This window comes from Aythya ferina (assembly GCF_964211825.1).
Source record: "Aythya ferina genome assembly, chromosome: 12".
NCBI lineage: Eukaryota > Metazoa > Chordata > Aves > Anseriformes > Anatidae > Aythya > Aythya ferina.
In genome coordinates, this window is record NC_140308.1 from 3,482,668 (window position 1) to 3,495,428 (window position 12,761).

The 12,761-nt window shown below is 45.9% G+C and overlaps 1 protein-coding gene across 1 annotated transcript in view; it reads right to left on the reverse strand.

Moving 5' to 3' along the window:
- The window catches only part of USP10 (ubiquitin specific peptidase 10), a 50,094-nt gene extending 41,064 nt beyond the window's left edge, over positions 1-9,030 (reverse strand). Inside the window, exon 1 of the mRNA XM_084533130.1 lies at positions 8,930-9,030. Within this exon, the coding sequence (XP_084389256.1) occupies positions 8,930-8,950 (21 nt within the window). The 5' untranslated portion in view covers positions 8,951-9,030. The remainder of the gene's footprint in view (positions 1-8,929) is intronic.
- Positions 9,031-12,761: the final 3,731 nt, after the last annotated feature.

The following is a 12,761-nucleotide window of genomic DNA, read 5'->3' on the forward strand; positions in this document are numbered from 1 at the left end:
TCTAACAGAGAAAACTATCCATGTTTTTTCTTTGCACTGGGGGGTGGATATCCCAGGTGAGGAACCAGTATAAAGCAAAAGGTGCAAGTGGTAGGGAGCAAGGAGCAGGGAGACTTCCCTTTCTGCTGAGCTGCAACTTGCCCACAGTGGGCTAGAATCTCATGGAGAAACAGCCAAAAATGAAAAAGTCTGGGAAAAAAAATATCATGATTTGACTCAAGGGGGTCACAAAAATGAAATACAACCATGACCACATTAATAATGCCAATCCTCCAGTCCTGCTGAAGTCTGGCACCAATCCTACAGAGGTTCTTTCCCTGTTTTCTCTCTGCAGGACCTCCAGCCCCTTCTGCTACTTCAGCAGGTGACAAATGCGTATGTCATCCACTCCCCTGGCAGAGGCTGAGGACACCATTTATCACATTGATTCCTGGTCCAGACGCAGCCATCCACCTCCTCTACCATCCTGACACGTGGTAGGTAAGTGGCAGCAGAAACCCGAGCGAACGTGGCACTGCCCGTGGCAGCAGCTTTCTATTTTGCACTGGTATTGAAGTTAAAATGAAAATTGGGACACCACACATATGCCACCCCTGCCACCTCCTCCGAGGACAGTTTTAGAGCTTAAGTAGCTGCAACACAACTTTATATAGCTACAGGATAGCTGTTAGAGTGCATTCACAGATTTGTACACTGCCGCAACTAAATCCCAGACAGTCAGTGCATTAAACACCCATATTTTTAAACGGCAGCCTTAAAAACCAGGCATGAATATGGCAGTAGATTCACTGTATGATAATGCTGTTGATTTTCAAGCCATTTTTAGGTAGCTCATTTCAAAAGAGCAACACTGACTGTGATGCTACTTCACATCTTCCCTCATGCAAGATCCCCTGCCAGCTTTCTTCTGCACAAATGAGGGAAGAAAACGCAAAACAGAGCGCCCAAGGTACTTCCAATGCTTTTTACAGTATTGAAAACAATTTCAGTATCTTGCTTCCCGAGGAAAAGAACTTAGACTGGAGCAGTGTGGTGTGTAACTGCTGCTGAAACCAAGGCCCTGGGAGATCAGAGCACATCTCCTGTACCAGCAGAGTCCCCGCATTGCTGTGCAGGAGTGGGAGCAGTGGGGGGACCCCACACATGTGCCACCAAAGTGTCATCTGACCTCCAAGGCTGGCATGGCTGGGCCAGGCTGGGAGCAAACCCTCATGCCTCAGCCCGCACACTGATTTCATAGAACTCTCTGCTCTCAAACAGCACCAATTTATGAAGTTTTTGAAAGAATGTGCTTCTAACCTAAGCGTGCAATGACTCCTTTGGTCCCAAATCCAGGAAAACAGATTCTTGAAAATCATTAAAACAGCTGGTAAATACAATCAGTTACTCATGTTGTTGTCTGAAATGGCTGTTTTGCAAATAACAGAAAACCCAAACTAAGTTTCCAAATACTGGCATCTGCCATCATCAAATATTGCAACTTTTGGCTTCTCAGTAAGCAGACCAGATGTGGCAGCCTTCCACTTGGAGGCAACCTTCAAAGATAATTGAATCAGCTGTTGTTCACTAATTGCAGGCATTTCTTTAAATGCTGTTGTAAAATAAATTTGAAGCACAAACACCAATAAAAAAAAAAGGTACGCGAAGCAAACTGTGATAAAACACCGTAGCTCTTAGCTAAACCCAAAGATTTTGAGCTGTAGAAAGCGTAAGAGCTCAGACTAACTGTGAAGTCGTGCTACCACGGAAATGTCGCACCCGCACACCGCACGTAGCTCTGCATGCAGCCAGGAGCCATCGTGGGAGCGAGGAATCCCCCGCCAGGGCAATTTCTCATCCTGGAACCAACAATCACTGGCAACACCATAAAGAAAGGAAAAACGGTGCACAGCTGGCCTAATCCTTCCAGGAGTAAATGCTGGTGAAAACGCTGAAAAAACTATCTTAAGGATGCACTTACAGCAAAGTAGAAACTGTAATGGCCTTCCCATGACTTCGTTTAGCACTGAGCATATACAGGCATGTTGCCTTTATCCTCTCCATTAAGGCAAGTTACTGTGACAACACCCGAAATGCCCCTTTTGCCACACGCCACCAAGAGTGACCATCACAACCCAGCGCTGGGCTGGGACAAAGGTAAAGTTCCAGAGCCCAAGAACACAAACTTGTTGGCGTGAGCACTCTCAGCAGCTTTACTTGGCCTGCTCCGAAAGCTGACTGCTCCTCTTTCACACTTTTATGATTCTGCTGTGCTTACAGTTTTTGTTGCTTGCAATTGATTGTCGCTTGCAATGGTAATTTTATGTATTTCATCCTTGCTTGCCATGAGAGCACATTAACTGCACAGACACTTCCATAAACACTTTGTTGTTGTCGCAAGTTTTGTTAAGGAGTTTTCACTATCTAACTTGCAGAAGTTTAACTTGTGAAGGGGCAATAGCCCACAGTCATAGCTTTTAGCTGAGAAGTAAATGAATATCAAGACTTGCCTAAGTAAGTTGTCTTTGACTTTCTTCCAGTTTTACAACAATTAACTACAGTGCTCCCCAGAACTTTCCAAACAGAGGCAGCTTTGGTTTTCTATCCTGAAGGCAGCAAAGGAACACCGAGGTTTTCCACATTATATGGACATTTATAGCACCACTTCTTTCTTTCTTTGGTAACAACCAGCTATTATTAGAGGCCGTATGATTTAACGGATAGACCGAGGTTGACTGGAACTCAATAGATCAGGATTCTTGCAGTTCAGCTGGAACTTGTGCTGACTGCGACTCTCTCTGCTTTATTTCCCCTCTCCTTTTATCACACCTATACACATTTAAACTGAGAACACCACCCCACATCATGCACAGGTAGAGCATCAATTTTAATCAAATCCTCTCCCAAGCAGCACTGTCCAAAATATACTGGGTGTGATTAATCTAATTGCTTATTGCTACCATTAAAAAATGCAGCTGAACCTCTTCCACTTGCCTCCTCATCCAACCTAAATCTCGCAACAAGAAACAAAGAGAGTATCAGAATCTTGCCCCATCTCCCCTTCACTTCTGTCGACATAGTTTCCTGAAGTCCCACCTTGTATAGAAGTGTGGTTTGAATTCATGTCCCTCACTAAAAGGTATGTGAATCTGACCAACCAAGTGGCGTGTGCAACAAAAGCTCTGCTTCACCAGAAAACCAGGAGAGAGAAATCCGTGGTGTGATACTGAGGCCTTGCCCTCACACACTGGAAGCCGGCACATCCAAAGGACTCTCTCTTGTTGTCCGATACATGGCAATCTGGTCTGCAGTTCAGGACTCTTCGGTGCTACATCAGGTGATCTTAAACCAACCTCAACCACGTGTTTTTGTAACAGTCTGAGGAGCGAGCTGTGTACCAGTTCCCACTGAGATAGGTTTGTGCGTATGGTCATGCTGGTAAGCACCCGTGAAAACAGCAGCATTACCTTGCCGCTGTTAGGATCGCTATGGGGAACACGTTGCTACACTACCTCCAAAGGAATCCCACCCCAACGAGACAAAATATTTTCATGACAAAAGCCCTGACTTCTTTGCATGAAGGATATACGATTCCTGTATTTTAAATTACACTTGTAAATCCGTCGCCAGCCTGCAAAATTCATGGGGAAAAATGAGGCAGGAAGCCTGTGAGTCACTCCAGCAGGCTCAGAACGTACGAAAAAAACATGCCTGCTGCACTGAGGGAATACAGCACGGCTATTTCTGCTCGCATGCTCAGCTTCATTCAAACAAAGAGAGAAATGTCTTCCATACACAGGATTCTTGCAAAAAAATCTACTTTACTTTTTTTTTTTTTTATAAATGCGTCTTTTCACACAACCTGAAACAAGATGTTTCTTCTTACAGATAGGGCATTCTTCTCTTCCAGCTCAAAGCTGAACCCCAATTCTTTTATCAAAGTGAAACAGTTACAGAAGGGGTTTTCCAGTTCATTCAGGGGAAGCTGATCCACATCCCTTTCTTTCCAAACTTAACTCCAAGACAAACAACACCTAGTACTTCTTTTAAAACTTTCATAGACCATGCGAATCCACATACAATGCTATAAACAGCAGAATTCCCCAAGGCACCTTTGTACACGTTTCATTTGTACTGTGCTAACTTTTGTGACCATCATAGGATTGCAAGAACACCTTTCTTAATTTTGTGTTAAACTTTTTTTTTTTAATATACTTTTCCATTGGGTATATGCTTTAAATTAGCCTTACACAATCACTTTATCAGGGCTACGGTGATTTAAACTACCTCCTGCCTGTAGGTGAAAAACCAGCCCTTGCAATGTGCGCTGCAGATTAATAGATCTTACACCGTCAAACAAAGAGGAAAAGTTCTTAAATGTATTTAAAATATCAAGAACATCTGCAATTAAATGAGGTATTAGCGAGTCAAATACAAAATGAAAAAGACTAATGTACTTCAAAGTTCTACTCTATTAGGGTGTTAATGAATATATTACCACGAGCTCTAATCTAACAAAATCCTTGAAGTGTTTTCAAACTAATCCACATGGCACCATTATTGGGAATAACACTTAAAATACATAGTAATAAACCTATACATTACAACTTCATGAAATAAAAATAGGGCTTAGAAACCCAATTTTAAAGTATTAGCTTCTCCATTACTGTGTTGGTGCATATGTACATGTGTACACACACACACGCTATTTTTCACCATGAAGCAGAACCCTTTGTCCCATAATCCCGAGTTGTATGTTTAATGACCACACATAAAACACTTCCATCAAAAAAGAAAAACCGCAGTTCTAGCATGTTTAATTCTTTGGAAATGAACATCTACATTGCTGAAATGGCATTAGAGTGACAAATGACTATAATCCAGTGGCCCAAGGCCAGCAAGTTCTATTCCAACGGCTCTGCCTGTTTTGTACGACACAGCATGTTGCACGTATATCACCCACCAGAAACCAGACAGCTTGGTTTACCTATAAGCAAAACCCCACTTAACTTTACAGCTATTTTAACAGCTACACAAATGGAAAAAGCAGCGTGTCTATGCAACTGCCTACAAAATTTGGATTTATTAATAGGTAAATGGCAGGATCCATTCTAAAACATCGCTGAATCAGTGCTGTACTCTGAAATTCACAGAATAAACAGGAGTGATTCACAAGAAGTGTGGTTTTCATTCTATTATTTGCATGCTGCCACACAGCTCCAAATTTAAGTTGTATGTCAGTTTTCCCAGACTTCCTTTTTTTAAGCTAACCAGCCCACACTCACGCACTGCACTGCAGGGATTCACCATTCACATTTTGGAGAGACAAATGATACCTTCTGGCTACCTAAACTCGCAGCTTCGGTTGCAGCCTGAATTCCCCAGACCTGGACGCTGAGGAAAGCTGCTGGCTGCAGCAGCAACAGCTTCAGGGCAAGGAGCAAAGCAACCAGTTCTCAGCAAGGAAAGAGGGGCTCTAAGAACAGGCTGACATGAATCCAACCTCTTTGCTCCCTTAAAACATGGAAAAACAGCTGAGTACAACAGCAGCAACAGGATGATGAATGCACCTCTCTCCCAGTCCATCCACTTACAGCACTGGCCCAAGGCCACTTTTTGTGGTCGGAGTGCTCCCCAAACCCAGAGCTTTCCATTTATTTCAGGATCCCAAAAGAAGGAACCGATGCTGCCCTCTCTTCAAACCCTTCTGCCTGTAAGGGCACCACAGCGTTAGACACATCTGCGCAGATACAAGCAAGCTAGCACAAGAAACCCCTCCAGCTGCATAACAAACTTTTTTTTTTTTTTAAGGATTATTTTTGAGACGGATCAATTTCCTAATCAAAGTCACTACTCACAAACTTCAGGCAGCACGCCGCCAAGACAGCACAAGGCACGTGCCTACGGATTTTCTTTTACCCCTCCAGAGTCGGCGCTGGCTTTAGGGAGCAGCAAAGCCTCCGGCCGCGAGGGAGCACCGCTGCGAGGAGCCGTAAAAGCCGCGGTCTGCAGCACGGTACTTCAGGGAGCCGGGCTGCGTGCCACGCTCCGGCTCCGACTTCCAGTTCTTCTGGTTGTCGGGCCAGACTCAGGCTTGGGTGAGGATGAGCAGCTCAGCAGCTTGTTCAGCTCCTGCTGAGCACAAACTCTACTGGTTTTTATTTCAGCTGGCGTTGGGGCAATACGGTACGTTTAAAATGGCACCAAGTTAATTTGACACCGTACTAATGGTGAAAGAACAAAACAAGCATAAATGATTCATTCCGCTACAGTATCCTTTCTTCTGCTCACCTTGTTTTCACAAGATTTGTGCTTGAAATGTTTGTATTAATTCACCCTACCAAAACGATAGGAAAGGGGCTAAAACAACTCTGCGTGCAGTTCCTACAGAGCATTATTCTTCCTCAAACGGGGAAACAGTTGTTAATTATTTTTCTTTAAAAAGAAGAATTTAGGTGTCCCTGTTGGAAAATGGTTCCCACTACATCCAGCATTAACTCAGCTCTCCCTCTGTGGTGTCACACAGAACCAGGAGTGATACAACAGGTTTACTTCTAGCTTGCCTTCAGAATTTTGAATACACTCAGAACACGCCCAGAAAACTGACAGCAACACTTTAATATCTCATTAAATGATTATGAAATAAACGACAGGGACTACGGAGGTACGAATGAATGACCAGCGTTATCTGAACTGTGTCACCACCTACTCGTGTGCTTGCTGACCAGCCGGCCATCCAAAATTAATCCCCCCTTTGAAAATACGCAGTATGGTTATGTTCCTCGACTCATTCATTGCAACACAAACTGAGTGATGAAGTATTTCTGCACGCTGCTACGTGAATCCACGAGCCGGCAGAAATCCGACGATGCATTTTAACTGTTTAGAAGAGCACAGTTTCCTAGAAGACTTTCTCCCATGGGACAAAAAATGCCTGTTATCAAATCACAGCCGTACAGCAAACCTCTGTGTTCCGCCTAGAAGCCAGCATTGTGACAAACATAACAACAACATTAGTTACTCTTGAGCTCAGAATTTACAACTATATCAGAACACTTTTATTTTAGGGTGGTAGTATTGAAGAACAGTAGAAAAATTAAAGTTTAGAGATGTAATTTCCCTTTATCTCCAGGTTCTCCATCTGGCAGAGTCCAAAATATTGCTACCTCAATGCAGCAGTACAGCACTGTATTACTCTAGAATAGGAATTCGTATGAATCCCAGAAAACACTTAAATAAATCGTTTGAATTAGGAAAAAAAAGATAATGAAACAAACAAAAAAGATGCTGTGCTCAATAACACAAACAAAACACTAACTGTAAGATATCTTCCAGATCCATTTCCTGAATTATATATAAATTGAATCCTCACAAGATGTAACTATCTATCTTTACCTATGGTTTGATTTAAAAGAGTACATACAGCAAGTTACAACTAAAGATGAATGTACAGCCTACTTTTAATTACAGCTTTGCAGTGCTTCACCATAAACTAGATCATCAGCTGAACTCTTTACTTTTTCATTCCAAGGTACAGCAACTTAATTAAGTACGGACACAGAAATTGCCTTTATTCTTCTAAATCAAGACAAAAGCTGCAATGAAAAACTCAGCCTTATCAAACAGACTGCATGTGCTGCTGTCTAGTACTAGAGGGGAAAGGAGAGAGTCAAAGAGCTTTTGCTCTTTGACACAACATCTTTTTGTTATATACCACGTTCTCTACATCATCAATTAGAGCAGTCGATGTGCAAAACCGAGTTTCCTCCACTTTGAAATAAAAATTAAAGGATGCCAAATATTGTAATCCCAGACTACATGACTAAATTTGAAACAAACTCCTGAAATACAACTGCACTTTGAACATCCGCATCAACAAAACCAGGTCCTGCTCTCTCTCAAGCACAAAAAAATCCCATGGGACAAGAAATATCAGGTCAGTTTTCACCAATCACAAACTTTTCTTTAAGGAAAAATCATAGCACCGCTAACACGCACCTTTATTACGTGTGCGCCTTAATCACCCTTTGGAAGAAACAGAGTACAGGATAGCACATCACCTTGTTTAAAACAATTTTCTTTTCGTTTTTTTCCCACCAGAGAGTACACTATTTGTTAGCAAAACTATTTTTTAACCCCAAGTTTCCTAAACTTTATTTTTTACTAAAACCAAAGTTGCATCAAGTTTTGCAAATGCACACCGCAGATCCTGCCTAGCCTTTCCACTACGAAGCGTTTGGGGAGCGAAAAAAAAAAAAAAAAAAAAAAAAAGAGAGAAGAAAACCCTTACAAAGGCCACTCTGAACTTAACCCATTGAGCCACCGCCGTGCCTCGAGCACACGGGGCTGAGGCTGGGAATGGGGCCGGGGCCGTGCGCTCCCCGCCCAGCTGGGGCTGGGGCCGGGGCCGGGGTTGGGGCCTCTGTGCCCGCGTCCCCACGCCTCGATCTTGCGACACCCGGCCCTTTGCACCCCGATGGGCGCAGCCCGACCGAGAGCCGTGCCTGGAGGAGGGGGGAGGTGGGAGGGGGATTCCTTCCCGGCCCCCTTCACCGCCCCCTTGTTCCCTTCCCATCCCGGAGCGGCTCCCGGCGCCCCCCTCCCCACCCCAAATCCCGCCCCAAATCCCTTCCAGCCCTCCGCTGGCTCCTGGAGGGGCCCAGCAGCCTCTCCGACCCCTCCCCGGGGGCTCCCTCAGGCCGCCCCTTCCTCTCCTTCCCCCTCAGGGCCTCCCGCCGCCCTTCCCCCGAGCTCCCCTCAGCGGGGCCGGGCGGTGGCGGCGGGACCCCCCCCCCCAGCAGCGCCCCCGCCAAGCTGCACAATCACCGCGGGCCTACTCCCGGCCGCCACGCTCCCCGCTCGCGGGGCCGGGCCCGCTCTCCTTTACGGAGAACCAGAGGAAAGGACGGAAACCTCCTCGGCCTGCCCCGGAGGGCCGCGCTGAGCTCACCTGGGCGCTGTTGAGCGCCATGGCGCCCCCGGGGAGCTCGGCGTCCGCCGTGCGCCTCACGCCGCTGCCCCCGCCGCCGCCATCTTCTCGCTCCGCACGCAGCGGGCGGGCGGGCGGCGCGCACTGCGCGTGCGCAGCGGCTCCTGTGGCGGGGCGGGAGGGAAGGGGAGGGGAGGGGGGGGTGGTGGCGCCTCTGCGCCTGCGGAGGGAGGGGGCGGCCCTGAGGGGGATGGAGGAGGGGGGTGCTGAAGGAGTTTGGGGGTTTTAGGGGGGGAAGGAAGCCGCCTGATGGACGTTTTGGGGGTAGGGGGATGGGGGGAGGCAGGTTGAGGCGGTGGGGGGATGCTAGAAAGGTTCTCATCCTGCTCTGGAGTGGTTTAGAGCGGCTGTGGGGAGATCAGCATGAGGGGATGAGCCCCTCATGAGGGGTGAGCCCCTCATGGGCAGCCCTCAGCTCGTCCCCGTGTGGGAAGGAGCCAACATCCATCCCTGCTAGGTGACCCAAGAGAGGCAGCAGGGTCCTCCGCCACCCTGCTGCTGAAAAACCATGGGGATGTGAGCTGCCGGGCTGCCCCACGGGGTACATGGCTCAGTGGGTGCTGTTGGTAGTAGGCGGATGGTTGGGGCAGATGATCTCAGAGGTCTTTTCCAACCCTAATGAATCTGTGATTCTACAATTCTATGGTTCTATGATCTGTAACCCACTGGGGTTCTTGCCAAAGGCCACGTGCATGATGTCACCCCAGCAGGTAGGCTGGAGGCAGCCACCACTCGAAGATGCAAGGGCCGAGGGATCTGGCAGCGAAAAGCCTTGCTCCCGAGTAGCGAGAAGGGAAATGAGGGCAGCACGTGTTTGGGGAAAGAAAGTAAAAATAAGTGACTAAGCCAATCTCATGATTTTGGGAGGGCTGAGTCATGAGTGGATGCTGAACCCCCCATGCAAGAGCCCATCAAATTAATCACTGATACGCTCCGTAATTTTTTCCTTAAATTGCAGGACTGCAAAAGTCCGCTTCAGTTGGGGAGGAAGCATTAGGAAGAAATTTAGCATGCCTGAAAGTTGAAGAGAAGAAAAGGGAGTAACTTTGTGAGTTTGGCAGCTCAAAGAGGAGGTTCACTGGAAACACAAAGACTTCACCCGCCGCATTATCGGATAAGGACATTAGCCTTTCATTTTATGAACTGCAACACTTCGTCTGTGCTCGTGACAGTAATGTGAGGAGCAGTAGATGATTTTCTGTATCGGCTTTTGGCCTTTTAGTCGACACACCCTGCTGCCACTCCCTTTCTTTTGTTTCTAGCAAGTGTTGCTCTTCTGTCCTAAGGCAGAGAACTGGCAGTGAAAATGGCTGTTTAATATTAAAATAGAAAAACAAAAAAGGGAGAGAAATGTATAGGGTTTTTGCATATAGCATTTCAAATATCTGAAACCCTCTCTCCCTTCTAGAATCTAATTTACAAGGTAAATAATGGAGTGAAAACCCTGAAGCGGCTCATCCATCTGAAGGCAAAATTTCCCTCTGCCCACAACACTGCTTAAGTAAACCGACTTTTTGCTGGAAAGGTTGCCCTTTCAAATGGCTGAAAATACAAACACGCATAGAGCTTCCCATCTGGAAACCAGTTACTTCACATACCAGTACTGCTGAAAGCCATAGCTGATGATGGAAACCGACCCGTGGGCAGAAAGGATGTTGCTGTCTCACACTTCAGCAACATCTAAAACACCTTCAATTTTATCCTGTCTTAGTAGAGTTTCATTGTAAAGACTGTTACAACTTCACCACGATGTTTTGTAATAACGTAAGTTTTGTAAGCTCTATGGTAATAGCATGCTTAGAAAGAAATTTCTACCTGCAAAGAGTTTCATCCTCAGTTCTGCATTATCAAGAACAAATGAAGGCTATGGCTGTGTAAAGCAGAAAGAATCGTCTAACATTAGCTGGAGACTTGAATAAAGTACTCCAGGTCGCCTTCCTCTCACTAACTGCTGGAATTGTTCTTACCCTACCGTAAATGCTTGGGAATGGCTTATCCTCCCATTCCTTACTCCTCATGACTTCACAGGATCAAAAGACCTGTGCACATGACAGTGCCCAGGAGGTGAAGGATTTGCACATCTGACTTCTCCACACTGAAGCACCTGATGGGACCCGCACATCCATTCTTTCAGGGACTGAACATCTTCCTGGAGTGCTGCAGAAGCTAGTTGATTGCTGTGGAAGGTTGACTGATGTCCATGTAAAGCTCCCCTGTAGTGCTAAGAGCTTTAGAAGCTCTAGAGACTTTCCTTTGGAGATCGAGAGCTTTCATCCCAGTAGTTTCTAGGTACAATAAAGGCTTTGCTATTCCTCCAGTTATTCTGGTAATAGGATTCAACTGGAAATTAAAAAAAAACTCAACACAATGTGTTGAGGGGACTAAGACACAAAGCTGGGGTGGCTGCTGTGTGTTTAAAGAAAAATCAGAAATAGTAAAGCATCAGGAGTCTAAGGGACCATACTGGTACCAGCTTCGTGCCTGCAGTGGCACAGAAACAGCATAGGGAAGGAAGCTCTTTTAGTTCCATCTATCCAGACACACACCATAAAGCACTTAAAAGAAGCAGTCGTGTCTAAGACTTGCTTAGGTCCTCGTTGTGAAATCCCTCTTGGACAGCTGCTTGCACAGCGGACAGTGTTCTGCTGGATAGTTGCTCCCGGGGCTTTTCCCAAAGCCTCAGACTTTCAGAGCTGAAACCTGTGCTGAACGATCGTAAGCTCTGACCTTTCCGTGACCTAAACTGCACAGGCCAGCACCAGGCATCCTGGATTTACCAAAGGAAGTCAAGGGAGCAGCTGGAACGGTTGTACAGGTGGAGCAGCACAGGACACTGATAGGAGGTATTTTATTCCAAAATAGATTAATGAAAACCCGACTCTCTATTCCTAAACTTTCTGAAAAGCTGTGAAAAATATGTTTAATTTGTTGACGGAAGGCACTTTAGTGTGAACTAGTTCAAGTTAGCCTGCAACAAATTTCAAGCCTGGACAGGTCTCTAATAGATCATGTGGATGCTTGACTCCACATACTTTGTGTTTCAATTATCTGCGCAGACCCTTTGGCTGAATTATCTGTGCCTTTTCCAACCTTATCTCAAACACGAGCCATCTCTCATGCAACTGTACATTTCAGGGCTGCAATCTCAAAAGAACCTGCAAGTCTCTCTCACCTTCCGTTCACATTCTGTTGTCACTGAACTAACTCGTCATGATAAAAAACAAAGGTGTATTTTGGTATTTTTCTCCCAAAGCTATCCAGAGCTTCAGAGAAAGGCCATGCGATGCTAAATAAAACATTTGGTATCAGAAACCTGCTACTGGGCTGCGTCTCTCATCAGTCGGGGAATTGCCAGAAGGGAGAAGGAACCGTAAGGAGCTGGAGCTTGTGTACACTCGAACTTGCATTGCCACCCGGGCTGGGGGCGCACCTGCACTGACCACAGGGTCCAAAGACAACCCGAAGCTCTAAGTTCATGAAGCCATAATCAGCTCTGAAACAAAATAACATGCAAGATTGGTTGTGCCACCTCTTCTTCCATTGAAACTTACTGCTGAGATCTTTAGGATGTATCAGCAAGTTAAGAATCACAATTGGAATCCAGATTTTTTTCTGCGAGTTAAAGCACTTCTCTGAAACAGTACTAAAGGCTAATTTCTTCCTCTAAATTCTCTAGAGGTGAGACCCTTTGCTGTCACTCAAGAATACTGAATCCTGAGGAGCACACAGAAACCACCAGCGTCTGGAAGAAAGCAGTCTGATCTCTCACAGAGAAAAGGCAGACACTCAGGCC